Raw genomic sequence first — 19,929 nt, forward strand, 5'->3', positions numbered from 1 at the left:
CAACGAATAGCAACAGCACCGGCATGAGAGCTAGAAGCCATCCCAAGCGGGAATGCAGAACAGGCCTCCGACACCCGAGCCGAAAAGCTCACCGTTTCCCTCCTTAAACGGGCACGGAGCAAAATTTCGGGCCAGAATCCTACCTCCCCGAGCTCGTGCCACTCCGCTTGCACTGTTGCCATTAAAAATAATTGAAATAATTGAAATTGAGAGGAGCGAAAAGCGTCGTGTGCACAGCAAACCCCCGCACAAAATGGCGCCCGCGATGGCGTAATGGCACCAAAACCACAGCCCGGAACGGCCGTCTAACGGAGCTCCCTATCAACGCCCCAACAGCCATAGCCAGGCAAAAATAAAATACACTTGTGCTGGGAGCCACGCGAAGCCCAGACTCTCCTCAACGAAACTGAAGAACTCCCACGGAAAAAAAAAAGGAAATACCACTCACCTCAATAGGATGGAAAAAACAGAGCCCCAAAGGAAAGAAATTACCATGGTGTAAAGCCATTATCCCCTTCTGCTCTGCTTCATTTCCTCTTACTTGTCTCTCTGTTCTTCTTTTTTCTTTTTTTAAGGCAGGAGTTGCAGAGAGGTCAGAAACTGTTAGTCAGCCTGGTAACAGGACAGGGGTGGGGGAGGGAACTGGCACCACCAGGTGTACCCCTAACCTGCTCCACATGGCCACTAGCCCCTAGCTCAACTAAACCTGAGGGAACAGGCTAGGAGCACATCTCAATCCGCTCAACTAATTCTGAAGTAACAGGCTAGGAGCACATCTCAATCCAGAGAGCTGCACAGGATGTGTCTATCCACCTGCTGAGATAGAGAGAATACTGATAGTAGGCTGACTGCACAGATCTACATATATCAAGACTCTGAAGTTCTCGCTAGTAGAGGGACATAACCCACTTGTCTCTGGATTGATCTGTGGGACGCTATGGAACTACAAATTTAGAACGTTGAAATGTTGGAGGCTTCATTAGAACGTTGGGGTTGTGAATTATGTCTGGATGGGGCGTGGCTGAGGGCGGGTCTATGAGTGAGAGTGAGTGGTGCTGACAGCCTAGTCTACCAACAGTACAGGGCTTCAGTGTTTCCCTGCCACAGAGTGAGCTTCAGAACTTTGGAGATGAGAATTATTTATATAGATAAATACTATACAAAGGATGCTCTAAATATGGCTTGACGTAGTACTGTGTTTCGGCACAGAGGGCACCTGCCTCAGGAGTCTTAGGGATGACTAAGAATACCAATCCAATATCCCAGAGTTTGAACTTCAGTGGTTGCCCCCCTTTTTTTGTCTTTTGTTTCTTATTGTTTTTTCAAAACAGGCTCCTTCAGGTTTTTTGTTTTGTTCCTGTAGTTTTCTGGATTATCCCTGGAGCCCTTTTAAAAACTAGTGTTAAATTGGCTACCTTCCAGTCTTCAGTTACCAGAGATGATTTTAATGACATTACAAATTACTAATAGGTCAGTAATTTCATTTTTGAACCAGGGGCGTAGCTACGGGTGGGCTTGGGTCTGCGGGAGGAGCCTGCGAGCCAGCAGCCAATGCCTCAGCAGCCAATGCCTCAAGGCTGCTGAGACAGTGCCTGCCGGTGCCGCGTTTTTTTTTTAAAAAAACATTTCTCGTCCTTAGCGCCGTTAGCGCTTCTTCTTTTTTGTAGCGCCGGCCCTGCTGCTTAACAGGAAAAGCAGCAGTGGCCGGCAATGGGGGCTGGCGCTGGCATGCAGGGCGGGCCTCGTCAAAGAAAAGAGGGAAAACATGGAAGGATGGGGAGAAAAAGAGGGAAAACAGATGGAAGGATGGGGAGAAAGAGGGAAAACATGGAAGGATGGGGAGAAAAGAGGGAAAACAGATGGAAGGATGGCAGAGAATGAGGGAAAACATGGAAGGATGGGGAGAAAGAGGGAAACATGGAAGGATGGGGAGAAAGAGGGAAAACATGGAAGGATGGGGAGAAAAGAGGGAAAACAGATGGAAGGATGGCAGAGAATGAGGGAAAACATGGAAGGATGGGGAGAAAGAGGGAAACATGGAAGGATGGGGAGAATGAGGGAAAACATGGAAGGATGGGGAGAAAGAGGGAAAACTTGGAAGGATGGGGAGAAAAGAGGGAAAACAGATGGAAGGATGGCAGAGAATGAGGGAAAACATGGAAGGATGGGGAGAAAGAGGGAAAACTTGGAAGGATGGGGAGAAAAGAGGGAAAACAGATGGAAGGATGGCAGAGAATGAGGGAAAACATGGAAGGATGGGGAGAAAGAGGGAAAACTTGGAAGGATGGGGAGAAAAGAGGGAAAACAGATGGAAGGATGGCAGAGAATGAGGGAAAACATGGAAGGATGGGGAGAAAGAGGGAAAACATGGAAGGATGGGGAGAAAAGATAGAAAACAGATGGAAGGATGGGGAGAGAAAGAGGGAAAACGGATGGATGGGGAGAGAGACTCTGGATGGAAGGATGGGGAGAGAAAGGGGAGAGACTGGAAGGATGTGGAGAGAGAAAAGACACTGAACAGAAAAGGGTAGAGTGATACAGAGACACTGGTTAGAAAGAGGGAGAGAGACATTAGATGGAAGGATCAGGAGAGAGCATAGATGGATGGAAGGATGGGGAGAGAAAGAGGGGAGACTACTGGAAGGATGGGGAGAGAGAGGGGAGACTGGAAGGATGGGGAGAGAAAGAAAACAGCTGCTGGATGGAAAAGGAGAGTAGTGAAAGACTGGAGAATAAGGGGCATGGGGAGAACAAGGGTGAGAAAAAGATGAAAAGCCATAAGTAGATGAAGGAAATTAAAGAATGGATAGTAAGAATGAATTAAATCAGGACAGAGAGAGAGAGGCAGAAAAATATTGAAGAAAGCAAAGAAAAAGGAGAGAAAAATGAGAAATGGCCAAGAAACCGTGGCAGAAGAGTTAAGCGAAAACGAAGGAAAGCAGAATCTAGAGACTGGGAGCGACACAATGAGAAAAAGTAAATGGCCATACAAGAAAGGTAAAGAAAATAATTTTATTTTTAATTTAGGATAAAGTAACATGGTACCTGTGTTAATGAAGTTTCAGAGACCAATACTTCCTTCCTTAGGTCAGGCGAGGATACCGTAACAGCATTATACTGACCTGAGGCAGGAGGTTTTGGCCTCTGAAAGCTCATTGAAAAGGGTGTTAGGCTATTAAATAAATTTTCTGAAATCTGATGCACTGAAAAGCAGCACTTTACCCTGTGTGACAAATGCATCTGATTAGCGTGACTAAATTTTGCTGGGGGAGGGGGGTAGAGAGAAAATTTTGTGCCCACCCACTTTGGGTTCAGGCCCATCCAAAATTGGCAGTCTGGCTACGCCACTGTTTTGAACTATTTATCAGTCGAGGAGACTTGCGGCTCTTTATCTTGTCAACTTGGTCTGTTACATCTTCCAGGTTTACAGAGATTTAATTTAGTTCCTCCATATCATCAACTTTGAACACCATTCTGACCTGGGTAGCTCCTATATATATATGAGCCCCATAGGCGGTCGGTGGCCCAACTGTTTGGGGAGGCTAAAGGGGGCGGGGTTAGGGGCGGGGCCAGAGGCGGGGCTTACATCCATAATTGTCTGACAACAGAAAAAAATAAGTAAAAATAAGTCACAATTAATACCTTTTATTAAATTTAGATATTAAATATGTACCATATGTCAAAGAATAAAGTGGTTGCTCAAGGCATGTACTAACCACAATTGCTCAACTGCAAAACACTATGCACAAATTTGTGCAAAAACACACTCATAAACCTTACTGTACCATAACACTGGGCAGACCCTAATAAACCAATATACCACCCATACGGAAAATGCAGACCGTCAACAATATGAAACAAGGGATCATAATATCACAATTCTCATGTAGAGCCACAAAACACCCTTTTAGGGTGGAAAGTGTTCACAGTGAGCTCCTTTTATGAACGACTATATGTAGATCCTTCAAGAGGTAGTGTGTCATGATTTAGGCTCTAAAACCCTTTTTGATGATTTGGTGCCACCTCAGCAAGGCCAATACACAATCTCTCCACTGCAAAACACTATACACAAACTTATGCAAAAACACACTCATATAGCCTTACCAAACCATAACAGTACTAATTCCAAGGACAGGACGAGCTAAACCTTATGCGTGGAAAGGCAGCACTGTAATTACACGGGGCTCTAAAAGTCCAGTGCACAACCTAGTGAAACAAAAAAAACCCCCAAAAAGGGCTGAAAATACTACACGCTAGCAGAATACTGCACCTTGATCACACATGAAAAACACATGACACAACATATATGAAGGCAAAATACTGAACTGGAAAGTTACCTCAAGAAGTCAGACTCAGCATGCAGCAATACTAGAAAAATTGAAATTTACATGCAAAACATCACAGATGCACATTTCCAAAAGCTGACATATTCCAGTTAATAAATTCTGAATAAAATACTTTTTCTACCTTTGTTGTCTGATCATTTAGTTTTTCTATTCGCTTTGGTCCCAGTGTCTTCTGTTTTATGCAGTGTCTTCTTTCCATTTGATATTTTTTCTCTCACCATGTCCCCCATCCTCCTGTGTCCTTATGCGTCCTGTCTATCATCTGTAGCCCTGTCCCTATCCTTGTATCCCGATCTAGCTCTTAAATTCAACAGTTTTCCCTCCATCCATATCCAGCATTTCTCCTCACTCCCCTCCATCCATGTGCATATACTTCCCTACCCTCCATCCATGTCCAGCACCTTCCCTCTTTCTCTCCTACCATGCCATCCAGTGTTATCCCTTTTTTTCTCTCCATCCTTCCACCCATTATCCTCTCCCAATCCTTCCGTCCATTGTCTTCCTCTATCTCCCCTTCCTTCTAGACAGTTCTCTCTCTTGACCCTTTTCCATTCAGCATGTCCTCTCTCACCCCATCCTTCCAGTGTCTTTCCTCTTTCCCTCCCTACCAGTTTCTTCCCTCCTTCCAGCATTTTTGCTCTTTCTCCTTCCTTCCTTTCATCCAGCCAGCATTTCTCAGTCTGACAGCTAGGGTCTCCCCCAGTTTCTCCCCAGCAGCTTCTCTCTCTCTCCTGCCCATGGCCCCTCTTTCTCTCCCCATCTCTTTCTGGCTCTCCCCTGCTTTTTTCCATGTCCCTGGCTCTCCCCTGCTCGTTTCTATGGCCCCTCTTTCTCTCCCCATCTCTTTCTGGCTCTCCCTTGCTTTTTTTTCCATGTCCCTGGCTCTCCCCTGCTCTTTTCCATGGCCCCTCTTTCTCTCCCCATCTCTTTCTGGCTCTCCCCTGCTTTTTTCCATGTCCCTGGCTCTCCCCTGCTTTTTTCCATGTCCCCTCTTTCTCTCCCTATTGCTCTCTGGCTCTCCACTGCGCTGGCATGTCCCCTGGCTCTCCTTCTCTCTCCTCCTACCGTTTCCAGCCAGTGGCCACGTTCTCTTTTCTCCCTCCGGCCCGGGCCTCTTTAGCTGACAGAAGAAGAAAAAGAAGCGCCAGGCCGCAGCAGCGTTCAGACATGCGCTGTCGGCTCTGCCGGTCCTCTGCCCCCGGAATGGGAAATTGACGTCACGGGGCAGAGACCAGCAGAGCCGACAGCGCATGTCTGAACGCTGCTGCAGCCCCGCGCTTCTTTTTCTTATGCTGGCTCCGAGAGACGCAGCGGCAGCGGATCAGTTGCGTAGATGTGGTTCCTGGCTGCTGCTGCACTGCTCAATAGAAGCGGCGGCAGCAGAAGATTTTGTCAGGAGTCTCGGCAGGGCCGTGGGGAAGGTCAGAGCTGGGCTGGGGAGGCTTAGCCTCCCCAAGCCTCTTATACGGGGCGCCTATGATGAGCCCTTTTACTAAGCTGCAATAAAAGGGGCCCTGTGCTAGCAGCGGTAGCCATTTTTGCCAGGCCCCTTTTACAGCAGTGAGTAAAAAGGCTGAAAAAAGAAATGGCCATGCGGTAAGTTCACACTTGCCGCATGGCCATTGAGGTGGCGGTAAGGGCTCCCACGCTAACTCGACAGCGACCAGGCAGTGCGTGATGCTGCCCGATTACTGCTGGGTAACCCCCTGCAGAAATATTTTTTTCAATATTTCCGATAGCGCTGGAAATGAAGTGCACTGGGGGTGGAACTACCACCACCACCCACATTGGGCCAGCAGTAGTTCCGGGTTGCCATGAGCTAACCCTTTAGTAAAAGGACCCCTTAGTCTCTCCACTATGGCCTTGTCCTTCCTGAGTGCCCCCTTTTCTCCTTGATGATCTAACGGTCCAACTGACTATCGTACAAGCTTTCTGCTTCTAATGTAATTGTTAAAAGACATTCTTTTGTCTCTAATAGCTTCTTTCACATCAACTTTTAATCATGCAGGCTGTCATTTGTCCTTCCTTCCACTTTTTTAAATACATGGAATATAAAGAGTGTCATAGCAATGGCTGGACTAAGTTAGGAAGGCGATATAGAAATTAGGGATGTGCTGTTGAAATGAAACAAAATAAGAAAACATTGTTAATTTGGCTTCCATTTAAAACAAAATAGCTCCATAGGCTTTAATCTGCCCCCAGTGAATCCCACTCCTTACCATGAGTCCAACAGGTAGGAGTAACCTTGACTTCATGGGAGGGTTTTTTTTTTTCTTGTGTTAACGTTAGGAGAATGAAGGGGGGGATGACACCTGGCATGTTTATCTTTCTTTTTTTTTTCTTTTTTTCATTTATTTTTAGTTTCATTTTAAGAAACAAAATGAAATCACATCAAATCAAATCAATTATTGTATACCACTAATATCCCCTTTCCAGGGTTCAGTGTGGTTTACATTCTAGGTGAGACAAAAGCCAATAATGTTAATGTGAGTTATGAGAACAATTAGAAACCATTGGTGTAATGCATGAAATAAAACAGAAAAAAGAGGAAATGAAGCAAAAAAGGAAACACATGTTCAGTACACAGCTGGTAGCTAAGAGTATATGCTAATAACACCATTGCTCAAGAGAGGCCGGTTCAGATGGAGCTGGAAGCCGAAACAGCATGAGAAAACTGCAGTCAAAGAAAAAGATTACTTTGAACTCTAAGGGGTCCTTTACTAAGGTGCGCTAACAGATTTAGTGCACACTAAATGTCACACAGCTCACTGTATACCTATGGGCTGAATGGCACTTAACACACACTAATTCATTAGCACATCTTAGTAAAAGGACCCCTAAAAGAATATACTAATTAGATAAGAATTTCTAAGAAATTTGTTGTTTGATCCTCCTGAAGAACTGGATTCAGTAAATGGTGCTCAAAATAAATCAATGCTAAGCACAATTCTATAAAGGGCACGCACCCCTTATAGAATCGCATGTAGTGCAGATTCCCGTGCCAGACTTACGCCTGCTGAAACCTGGTATAAATGAGGCTGTATTCAATAATTCTGCAAGCAACTTTTCGCAATGCCCCTGTAGCACCCATGGCCATTTTCCCTTTTGAGTTAGACGCCAAGCTGTACAGAATAGTGCGCAGCCAGAAGTGTGCACAAATTTTAATGAATGCCAATTAGCATTAATTGCTTGTTAGCACCCAATTATTGATGTTAATTGGTTCTTGTGCATCTTGGGTGTGTGTAATTGACATGTATTGATGGACTGAACATTATATGCTTTTTACTCTTTTACTGGACTGGTTCTTGTGTTTTGTGTATTGGTATTTTAGGCAAGGTGTAATATTTACGGTACTGCCTTTTCATGAATAAAGTTATGGCTTTTTGAGTCCTGGGAATTCATGCTATTATGGTACAGTAAGGTTCTGAGTGTGTTTTTGCACGAGTTTGCGCTTACTGCTTTGCAGTGGAGGGATTGTATGTTGGCTTTACTGAGGTGACTTCAAAACTAATTTAATTTTAGTTTGTTATAACATTAGACAGGGTTTGAGAAATAATCATAGAATGAGCATACAGTGTGGACAGTTGGTTGTAGAGGGTAAGGGTAAGGGAAGGGTGCAACAGTAGGTGTGGCAAGGGACTTGGGATGGGGCATGGAGGGGCAGGTGTCTGTTTTTTCTCTGTCAAAGCTGGCAACCCTACCCTTCCCATATATATATATACTGAATAGAAGTAGAAGGAAAGCAGAGCAGTAACATGTCAGTTCACAGCCTCTTCTTCTGCCATTCAGTACAGAATGTAAACTTGAACCACATGATACAACTTTTGCATTTAGCGCCAAAAAGGCAGAGGAGGAGGATGTGGCCTGATGCACAGCTACTCTTCTTTTCTTCTGATTCTTACCGGGACGGAGCTGGTAGACAGGGTTGAGAGAGTGATAGGTTCAGGGCCTCAGATGGTGAAGCTGGGCCACCCAGATACTTGATTGCTGATTAGGAATGGGATTACTTATTTGTGTATTGTACAGAGAAAGGAGTGATATCCCATTTCTATGGAATAATTTACTTTTAGATATTAAGTATAAACTCTCTTTGATAAAATTTATAGAGCAATTTAAAGCTCACTTTTTTTCATTTAGCTTTTCAGTCCACTTCTTGTTAGCTTTAACTAGCTTATGTTCCTGATTGGATTGCACACACTGTAGTTTGCAGTTTTTAAATGTATTCATTTTATCCCCTTTTTGTTTGGATGACTGTCTACTTTCTTATTTAAAATGGCGTTCTTTTTTTCTATGGTGTGATTTTATGTTATTTTGTATCTTATATTGTTAACTGCTTTGATCTATTATTGTGAAAAGGCGGTATTATCAAGTTTTACATAAACATACACTTGTAGAACTGCCCTCATTATGCAATTATATCCCAATGTCCACCGGTATATAACTAACCAACTATGCAAAAGCCGGGGAAACCAGAACCATTATAAATATGTACAACACACAGTGTGAAAATGTAGAATAAATGAAATAAAGAAGAGCCTGAGAGATATGACTCACCCATTCAGTGGTCCAAGCTGTATAAACCGCTAAAGAGAGTGGATAAGCTTTCGAAAGACATGTGTGAGAATGATTTATTGGATCACAGTGTGTATGTAGATAGGAAGTGTGCTATATTTTGTGTATTACTGATATTACTATAGCATTTACTATAATATTTTGAGAAAATATAAGTTTTCACACGGTGGTAAGAAGGCCCGATGAATGAAAAGCTTATCCATCCTCTTTAGCAAAAACAGGAAGTTGCATGAGAAGGCGGGATCCAGCAGAGAGAAGGCCACGGCGCAGGCCTGTGAAGATTGCTGTTGGCTCAGCTAGCTGCTGCATAAGAGAGCTACCGTGGTGGGAAGGGGGGAGGAAGACAAAACTGCCAGATCCAAGGGGGAGAGGGGGACTACTTGACCCACAGAGAGAGAGAGGGGGGGACTCTGGAAATGTGGGAGGAGGCTGCTGGACCCACAGAGAGGGAGGGGGCACCAGAAATGAGGGAGGAGCCTGCTGCTGGGCTGGAGAGGAGGGAGGAAGGCACTGGACCATTGGAGGAGGGCTAGTTGGAGGGAAGGAAGGGGCTCTGGAACTAAGGGGGGGCTGGAGGGGTTAGAGCGGTGCTGGGCCCATGGGGGGGAGGGGCTGAGGCAGGGAGAGAGACGGTGTGCCAATGGGGGGGGGGAGGCTGGGGCAGGGAGAGAGGTGCTGGCCCATGGGAGGGAGGCTGCTGGAAGGAAAGGAGCTAGACCTGTAAGGGGGAAAGAGAGAGAAGGGAGAAGGGACACAGAGGGGCAATGCCAGCCATAGGAGGGGGTATATGGACACAGAGGAAAGACACTAGACATGGAAGAGAATAGGAACACAGAAGGGGGATGCTGGACTTGTGGGGGGGGGCATAGGGACACAGAATAGTGATGCCGGACATAGGTGAAGGGAATAGGGACACAGTGGTGGTGATGAATCTGGGGAGACAGACACAGAGAAGATGCTGGACAGGGAAGTATAGGGGTCACAGAGAACAGAGATGCTGAACATGAGGAGAGATAGATACACAGAGATGGAAGACGGATGGTGAGCATGGAGAAAGAAGAAATGTCAGATGGGAAGGAGACACTGGCGAGTGAGTTGAGAAGACAGAGGGAAACAGAAACCAGAGCCTGGGACCAATTTGATTTGAAAAATAAAATGAATAGACAACAAAAGGTAGAAAAATGTATATTCTATTTTGTGATTAGAATATGTCAGACTTGAAATGTGTATCCTGCCAGAGCTAGTATTAGATGTGGCTAGGGCCCAGGGCAGAAATTTGGGAGGGGACTACCAGACCATGCCTTATTCAGCTTCCAGCAGGCTTAGGGCTCTCTCTGGCAAAGGGGCAGTTGTCCTAGTTGCACCCCCCTCCCCCCCCAAAAAAAAACCCCAAAACACTATCTCTGTGTTCTCTTTATATTTTGCACGGTATAGGAGAAAATGAATATCTTTCTATTTCTGTGGCATGGCTTCTTGTGGTTTTAGGTTAATATGTTTATCATTTTTGGTCAGCTATTATGTATTTGGCGTGTGTGTGACTAATGTATTCTGTTAGCATGAATTTTCCATGTAGCATTCTGTAGTAATTTGGCTTGTTCAGTTTTCCTAATATTGGAGGGGATATCTGTGAGGGGAGACAGGAATTTTGTTGATCCTTGTTCTGTATTGTGTGTGATTTATAAAACAACAGTTGAACAGAATATTGTTTCTTTTTTTAAGATGATTTAAATATACAAAATCATAACTGTTCGAAGCTTGTCTGGATGAGATCCAACAGAGCTTGCGAGGATGGGGAAAGAGCTTGTGGGGACTGGGCGGGGATGGGGACAGGTACAATCTTTGTTCCCGCGTCATTCTCTAGTTCAGTATTCATTGAATACAACTTTGGAGAGGACCTCCTAGAGGTTGGCAAGGGCACAAATGGAAGAGCGGTAGATACCACATCATCCACAGAAGATAATGTTTATGTCGAACTTGCAAATTGAAAGTAGCCAAGTCATGGGGTGTTTGAACTTAAGGGAGGTTCTTTTTAGCTGATGAGGTGATCTTATCCACTATACCTGAGAGCAAATATGTAGCTCCAACTGGATTCCAAAGCTTTTTCTACTCTAACGTTAACTTTAACTTTGGTTGTTTCCTTGAATATAACATAGAATATGAGGGAAGTAGTCTAAGTAGGGATTGCTTTAAAGTGAATGGAATTTATTAACGCGTGTTTACTGATATACTAGTTCCATTAGCTCTATACGATTTGTATTGGTGGATGAGATACATCTCAGAATACTAAGGGCGCTCAGATAGATTGTGATGGATTTTCTAAACGATCTGTTCGACAGATCTGTGGTTCCAGAGAACTGGGGAAGGATGGTACAGATGTGGTCCTTCTTTACAAAAGTGGCAACAGAGAGGAAGGAGGAAACTACAGGTTGGTAAGCCTTAGCTTGGTGGTGGGAAGGATTGTGGATTATTTAAAATCCAGTAAATTGCAGGATCTGCAGCAGCATGATTTTACCATAGGCTGATAATATAAATTGAGTGATTTCTTTGACTTGATGACTAGACAATTACATTGAAGACATACATTGCATGGATTTCAACAAAGCTTTTCACACTGTCCCACATAGGAGGTTCTTAAATAAACTAAGCAGATTGGGGTACGGGTGCTAAGGTGGCAGACTGGTTTAGAAATCTGTTGATAGAAGGCAAAGGGTATAATTGGAACTCATTCTGAGAGAAAAGTGATTATTGGAATGCCTCAAAGATTGGTTGTAAGGCCAGTTCTGTACAATACCTTTGTGAATGAAATTGCAGAAGGCTTTGAAGGAAAAGTCTGTCTTTTTGCAGATGAAACAAAGACCTGCAGCAGTGTGGACATCCTTGAAAGAACAGACAGAAGGAGAAGTGACCTTAAAAAGCTTATTAAACACAAACCCCCTTGCTATCAACTAAATCTATTTATAAATTAAGCACATAATTTAGCTGGTAAAGCAGGACTTTGAATTGCAAACCCTATGAAGACAGGCAAACACCTACAACATCCAAATGTATTTTGCTTTGGACTAAGTTTAAATTTAAAAATTCCCTGCTCCCTCCCCACCAATATTCTTTAGGGGGGCAATACAATCTCTCTTCCTGTCACCCCATGCTGTATGTATCCACATTTTGTCTGGCTTCTGATTTATTGCAATTTAGTCATATAGGGCTTCTTTTACAAAGCTGCACTAGCGATTCCTATGTGGCAAATGAGAGGAAGCCCATTCAATTCCAATGGGCCTTCTCTCATTTGCCACGTTGGAATTGCTAGTGCGGCTTTGTAAAAGAAGCCCATATTTACTGAGAATACCCCAACTTACTAATAGCAACAATTCAGACTATAAAAAACTAAAGCATATTTGTGTACTGTTCAGAAATTTAGTGACTAATGCTCATGCAAAACTCCAAAACTTGTTCAGTCATCACCTTCCAGTGTCACAATTTTTTCCAGTCTTGGAAAATAATTCACTGTTACTTCACAGACTTCTCTAGTGTGGTGCTGGCTGCTTAAGTGCTTTAAAAAAAATCCTGGGGGCTGATCAGGCAATTCTCAACCTACGGGGGAAATGTTACAAAGGATTTTCCTGCACAGAAAAAGCCCTTAAACTGTGGAGTGGAGAAGGACTTGTGATCTGTATGTATATTTTATGAAATATATAAGTATACGCATTGAGAAGTTACACATTTACACTAACTTTGAAACAGATATAAATGTGTGCAAAGGCATTTGCCATGTAATAAGGATGGTTCTGGGAATCTACTGAAAGCATATAGGTGAGGCATATTTTCAAAGCACTTTGGGAGGCTAAGTTCCATAGGTTTCTATGGAACTTTGGGAGGCTAAGTGCTTTGAAAATGAGCTTGAAACTCATCCCATAGATGCTCTGTAACAAAATCAAGCCTATAGGGTTAAATTCTATATAGCACACCTAAATAAATGGCATAAAATGAAAAACGCCTAAGCATATTCTATAAAGTACACCTTTATAGAATAAGCCTAAATTTCTGCGCAGTTTATAGTATATACTGAGCACCTGTCAACGCAACTAAATTTAGTCACAGCCATTTATGCCACCTTTTACTTGATGTAAATGTGGATTCCTAAATTATGCGTGGAGCAGGTGTATTCTATAACAACGCATATATATTTTAGAAACTCCACTGACCCACCCATGGCTACGCCCCCTTTTCAACTATGTGACTTAGAATTTAGGCACATCACGTTATAGAATACACTTACAGTTGTGCGCATAAATTCTAATTACTGCCAATTATTGTCAATAATTACTTGATTGTCAATTATCAACACTGATTGGCTTTTTAACTAATTAAGTTGCACATGCAAATACAGAATACAACTGTATTTGCGCAAGCAATTTAAGTCGCACTATATATATACAATCAAAGCCAGCTGTACAAAAAAGGGACATTCTAGGGGCAATATCCAGCCACTAAACAACCAAATTAAGGTGGTTATTTTAGAGGTATTGGACATCTGAAAACCGGTATTTAGATGTCTATAGTGCATGGGCATCCAAATTCTGATTATGTAAAGCCAAGATTTGGACATCTGACACTGCAGTATGTCCATATGGTAAGGGGATGTGGTCTGGGCATGTTATGGGCAGGACTAGGAAGGGGCCAAAACATGGACATCCAGCTCCGTATCCAAAAGGGAAAGACACATCCATGTCTAAAAAGATGGACGTTGTTATTTAGACCTAGTACTTGGTACGTCCAAGTTACAGAAAGGTGCTTTGATTGGCAACTGTCCATTGGAGGAATTAAGGAACAACACCTCCCTAATCTTCCAGTAGTTGCTGTCCCCCTAACTTTCCCCTGAATGCTACCAGGCTCTATGACAGCTGCAGGTACTACAGGCATTCTTACGCAGCCTAATGGACTGAGCACAAAGGGACCCAGGTACAAATCCCATGTCAGCTCTTTTTTATTTTTTTTTTTAATTGTGAGCCCTCCCGGGACAGAAAAATACCTATTGTACCTCAATATAGTAGGCACCTGCAAGCCTGAAAGCGATTGAAGTGGTGTACATTCAGGTACAGTAGGTATTTCTTCGCCCCTGGAGGGCTTACAATTAAAAAAAAAATCACAAATAGTAGAAGTGGGATTTGACCCCGAATCTCAACCCACTGCTCTAACCATTAGGCTACCCCTCTGCTTGGAATGGATGTCTGTGTAGCCATTTTATGACAGACTTTCCTATACTGCCACAAAGACATCCATGCCTCTTCTTTTCCCTGTTCATAATTTGGGTGTTTCAGTTTGTAAAATGGATGTTCATGCTGGACGTTTCCAGCACATGCATGTCCATCTCACATGTGAACAGGCCCTGTTCTAAAATACATGCGAGATGGGTGTCCACTTGTGATGTACTGTCTTGAATGCCTCTATTCTGAATTGAGATGTACTTTCTAAAATGCCACTCCACACATCTAGATGAGTTTCACATATAGCAAGTATAACATGAAATGCCTAATTTTGGCGTTTCATTTTCTTTCGGATATTCAGTGTTGCTGCGTAAACAACTTATACAATCAAATTATACACTCACTGTGTGGCTAAGTACTGACTTCATTACATTTTGAAAAACTATTAACATCCAATTCCTTGTGGAATAGTTTCTATTCATGATCAAAATGAAATTGGGGTTGTATTTTTTTAATGCTATTGTATCAGATGACAAAACAATTCACTTATTTGCTAAGACGAAAAGGGTAAGTATATATCCACACTGATTGTTCTCTTTTGTTTCTCCTAGTTACTCATTTTTCCGATGAAAGAATCATTGTGAAAATGCATGTCAGTACATCAATGACAACTCTTCAACAAAACAATTCTGTTAATCAGACCTGTAACTTGTATGCTCATCGAGATACAGCTAAGATTTTAATGCCTCTGCATTACAGCTTGGTTTGCATCATTGGGCTGCTTGGAAATGGACTGGCCTTGGCTGTCATTCATCAAAACAAAAGAAAAATCAACTCTACCACTCTTTATTCCATAAATCTTGTCCTATCAGACATTCTTTTCACCACTGCCCTGCCTACGAGGATTGCATACTATGCATTAGGATTCCATTGGCCATTTGGCGAAGCCTTCTGCAGAATTACTGCATTCATATTTTACACTAATACATATGCTGGGGTATACTTTATGACATGTTTGAGCATTGATAGGTTCTTTGCTGTGGTTCATCCATTCCGCTACAACAAGATAAGAAAAATTAGATGTGCAGTGTACCTCTGCAGTTTTGTCTGGATTCTTGTACTTTTACAAACATTTCCACTACTTCTACAAACTATGTCAAAAGCAGAGCCAGAAGGATGGATTACATGTATGGAATATCCAAACTTTGAAACGATACCCCAACTACCAATCATGCTCCTTGGGGCCTGCTTTATAGGGTACCTTCTGCCTATTGGACTAATACTATTTTTTTATTGTCAGATTAGCAACAAGTTATGCCATGCAGCTAAAGAAAACCCACTGACTGAAAAATCAGGAATGAACAAAAAAGCTAACACCACAATCATTTTTGTAATTGTGACATTTGTGATCTGCTTTAGTCCTTACCACATTGCCATTATGCAGCATATGATCAAGAAGTTTCTTTACATTCCTTTATGTAAGGAACGACAAACATTTCAGATCTCTCTGCATGTCACGGTCTGCCTAATGAATTTCAATTGTTGCATGGATCCTTTCATCTATTTCTTTGCATGCAGAGGGTACAAGAGGATAGTCATGAAAATACTGAGGAGACAAGTCAGTATGTCATTATCGAGCACTGCCAGACAAGCTCCTGGAGAAAGTTCACGTGATGCCGCAGAATCACAAATGATGATGGCATTTACAAATACTATTAATGGAAGTAGCAGTGCACTTTGAAGGCTCAAAGTAAATCAAGTTTTGGATAAAAGCGGGTATATATTGCCTACTATAAAGTGTGTATATTTCATATTCCATCAAGAAAGAATAATTTTATTCATTAGATGACTGAAGATAAAGTTGGCATAACAATACTAATCAACACAGAGTCATATAACTGCAAAGTGGAAATATATGGCCTGACTGACTAAGCTGGTACACAGGTTGTTTTCTAAGTTAAATACGTGAAACCGCACAGGGTCAGAAAAATAGGAACAAGTTATTTTACAACAATGTTCTTCTGTGAACAGAAAAAGAGGAAATCTGCAAGATTATTACTGTCACTTGGTTTATTTAGCCTGCTCAAGCAAAATACCACAAATGGCTATTTTACTGAGGAAATCGAACTATATTTTTAGAGGCTAGAATGTAATCATGTTACAGGCACTTAGGAAGAAATGTAACAATAAGTATATAAGAAAACCTTTCTATTGAATATAAGTGTTTCATTGTGCCTGTAATTAAGCAGACTGGATGGACCGTACAGGTCTTTATCTGCCATTATCTACTATGTACTGTAAATCAAAGTGGCCCCAGGGAGATGCAGAGGGATGCAGGGCCATGTGCACAGACTCATTGTGGGGCTTCATTTTCATAAGTCCATAAGAAATAAAAAGCAGGGCAAAAAAGTGGGGTGTTGGGGGCTGGAGGTCCACCAAACCTCCTGCCCCGTTTGCTGTCTCGGGGAGGGGTGCGAGGGCTTGGGGGGCATTAGGCCAACAGGGACTTGCTGTTGGAGGTGGGCCTAGGGGTCCCACGGTCCTCCAGCCCTGTGTTTGGGGCTGTCAAATGTGGGAGGATTGCGCTCAGGCACAATCCTCCCACATAGTACTCCTATGATAAAAGCTAATAGCGTGCTTAAATTTGAATGCTATTAGCTCTGATCATAGGGGCGGTACAGCCCTGTGCTGTTCGAGCGCTAATTTTAAAGCACTATTTGGAACAGTGCGGGGCTTCTGATCATTGGCACCAGTATGCCTTAATTCAGCTATTAAGATAATAATCTTAACAACTCAAAAAGGGGAGAATGGAGGGAGGATCTAATTGGAGAACTGCTATCTTCAGGGAACACCTGTTGCTGGTAAGCAACTTTACCTTCTCCAAAGACATTCAAATCAGTCATCAAAGAAAACAGAACACAAAAACTAGACTGTTTTTAGGTGGATTAGAATCTTTTAGGAAGGGAATGTAAAGTTCAGTATTTGGCGGATGAGCAGACTGATAGGCCATATTTTCTTCATCTGCCATCATTCTTGTATGTTTCTATGGAAAGAAATCAAATCAAGGCTCACTGAATTTTTTGCAATCCCTTTGCATGAATGTTTTTGTAGGTTCTGTTGGGGGTAGGAGGAGAGGGGGAAATTATATATCTCTGTTTTGACTTTTAAAGCACTTCATGGAGATTCTCCAGGTTACTTAATTGATCATTTTGCTTGAAATTTGTTTATATTAAGTTTCCCTACTGCTCGTAAAAAAATAAAAGCTTTATGTCCTTTACAATCTTCATCAACATATCAGGCAGCCTCCATTTGCAATTCCCTTCCCTCTTCTCTTTGGCAAACAGGGCACTATTTTGAGTTCAGGAAGTGTTAAAGACTTCCCTTTTTAGAAGATATGTCCCTTAATTTATGGACATAGGAGCCGACTCTGTGGGTGCTATGGATGCTTGAGCACCCCTAATATTGAGAAAATTCCTTGTATGTGTCAAAGGAGGGGTTGTTGCCATTGGGCTTAGCACCCCCAATAATTTTGAAAAGTTGGCTCCTATGTTTATGGATGTTATATTTTCCTGTTTTGAGATAATAAAATTTATCATTGTTATAACTATCTGGAGTATGCTTCTTCTCTTCATTGGTACTAGAACTTGTTGGTTGTAGCGGGTTATAAGAACAGAATGCAAAGTAATGTAGAGTCTGTGTCTAAGCAGGAGGGGAGAAGGGAAGAAACCAAATGTTACAGATCTCAAATGTTCCTTTGGGTTAGAAAACATAACAAAAATGAAACAAAGTTGTGATAGTATATCTAATCATTAGTTCTCATTGATAACAGATTTTAAAGATACATTATACAGTTTAACTACATGCTGCCACTGTACCCTGCACCACTAGAACCAGTACACAGAGCGACTGGTAACAAACCATACTCTAGTGTTCAATGACTAAATATCACCATACATAGCAGCCATTAAGAAAGCCATACCATTCATTCAATCACTCACAGTCCCATTTTAGACAGGATGTCAACATTTCCACAGGTTGAAAAGCAGCATATAAAGATATCTGTGCCGGCACATATATATTCTTTGCCATTTTCGAAATATAAATGTGTATTTTGCCAGTGTGTCACAGAGAAAGGTATCCCTTGCCAGTCTGGCTTCTGGGTGGGGACAAAAGTCACTGGTAATCTCCCCCAGGGGCGTAGCTACGGGTGGGCCTGGATGGGCCCAGGCCCACCCAATCTCGGCTCAGGCCCACCCAAATGACGACTGGAACGGCGACTTTTTTACTCGAAGTCGCAGCGATGAACGGGCAGGCAGCGCTTCGGTAGTAAAAGCAACAAGGAGGCAGGTCGACTGCTCCGTCATTCGCTTCCCTGCTTGCCCTCTGCGTCCCGCCTTCCTCTGACGTCATTTCCTTTCGGGCAGGCGGGACGCTGAGAGGGCAGGGAAGCGAAGGACAGAGTCGAACCTACCTCCTTGTTGCTTTCCCTACCGCTGCCTGCCCGCTCGTTCGTCACTGCAACTTCGGGAGTGCAAACAGCAAGCAAACCTGTGAGCTGCTTCATCCTCGTTGTCCTTACAGGTGGCTGGGAGATGCTGCGAAGGGGGAGAGAGGGGGGAGACGCTGGACAGAAGGGGGAAGGGGATGGGCAGAAACAGGATGGGCAGGGGAGAGAGGAGAGTTGCTGGACAACAGGGATTGATGGAGGGGATAGGGGAAAGAGGAAATTTGCTGGAGATGGATGGAGGAGAGGGCAGGGGAGAATGGAGAGTTGCTGGATGGAGCGGAGGGCAGGGGAAGGAGGAGAATTGCTGGACAACAGGGATTGATGGAGGGGATAGGGGAGAGAGGAAATTTGCTGGAGATGGATGGAGGAGAGGGCAGGGGAGAATGGAGAGTTGCTGGACGGAGCGGAGGGCAGGGGAAGGAAGAGAATTGCTGGGGATAGATGGAGGGGAAAGGGGAGAGAGGAGAATTGCTGGGGATGGATGGAGGGGAAAGGGGAGAGAGGAAATTTGCTGGAGATGGATGGAGGAGGGGCAGGGGAGAATGGAGAGTTGCTGGATGGAGCGGAGGGCAGGGGAAGGAGGAGAATTGCTGGACAACAGGGATTGATGGAGGGGATAGGGGAGAGAGGAAATTTGCTGGAGATGGATGGAGGAGAGGGCAGGGGAGAATGGAGAGTTGCTGGACGGAGCGGAGGGCAGGGGAAGGAAGAGAATTGCTGGGGATGGATGGAGGGGAAAGGGAAGAGAGGAAATTTGCTGGAGATGGATGGAGGAGGGGCAGGGGAGAATGGAGAGTTGCTGGATGGAGCGGAGGGCAGGGGAAGGAGGAGAATTGCTGGACAACAGGGATTGATGGAGGGGATAGGGGAGAGAGGAAATTTGCTGGGTATGGATGGATGGATGGATGGATGGAGGGGAGGGCAGGGGAGAGAGGAGAATTGCTGAACATGCAGGGGACAGAGGACATTTGCTGGATATGGGTGGATGGAGGAGATGGCAGGAGAATGGAGAGTTGCTGGACAGATGGAGGGAGGGGAGAAAAGTCAGGGAGGAGATGCGCATGGATGGAGGGGAGGGAAGAGAGCAGAAATGCTGGACATGGATGGAGTGGAGGGCAGGAAAGAGAGGAAAAATGTTGGACAAGGATGGAGGAAAGGAAAGATAAAGGAAGGAGATGCACATGGATGGAGGGGAAGGGAGAGAGGAGAAATGCTGGACATGGATGGAGTGGAGGGCAGGAAAGAGAGGAAAAATGTTGGACAAGGATGGAGGAAAGGAAAGATAAAGGAAGGAGATGCACAT

General features: G+C 43.6%; 2 protein-coding genes across 2 annotated transcripts in view; one reads left to right on the forward strand and one right to left on the reverse strand.

Moving 5' to 3' along the window:
* The window catches only part of LOC115469067 (G-protein coupled receptor 183-like), a 34,338-nt gene extending 16,739 nt beyond the window's left edge, over window positions 1-17,599 (forward strand). The window contains exon 2 of the mRNA XM_030201350.1: window positions 14,731-17,599. Within this exon, the coding sequence (XP_030057210.1) occupies window positions 14,766-15,860 (1,095 nt within the window). The 5' untranslated portion in view covers window positions 14,731-14,765 and the 3' untranslated portion in view covers window positions 15,861-17,599. The remainder of the gene's footprint in view (window positions 1-14,730) is intronic.
* UBAC2 (UBA domain containing 2) overlaps window positions 1-19,929 on the reverse strand; it is a 482,592-nt gene that overhangs the window by 232,258 nt on the left and 230,405 nt on the right. The window lies entirely within an intron of this gene.

Source organism: Microcaecilia unicolor, chromosome 4 (genome assembly GCF_901765095.1).
Source record: "Microcaecilia unicolor chromosome 4, aMicUni1.1, whole genome shotgun sequence".
NCBI classification, from domain to species: Eukaryota; Metazoa; Chordata; class Amphibia; order Gymnophiona; family Siphonopidae; genus Microcaecilia; species Microcaecilia unicolor.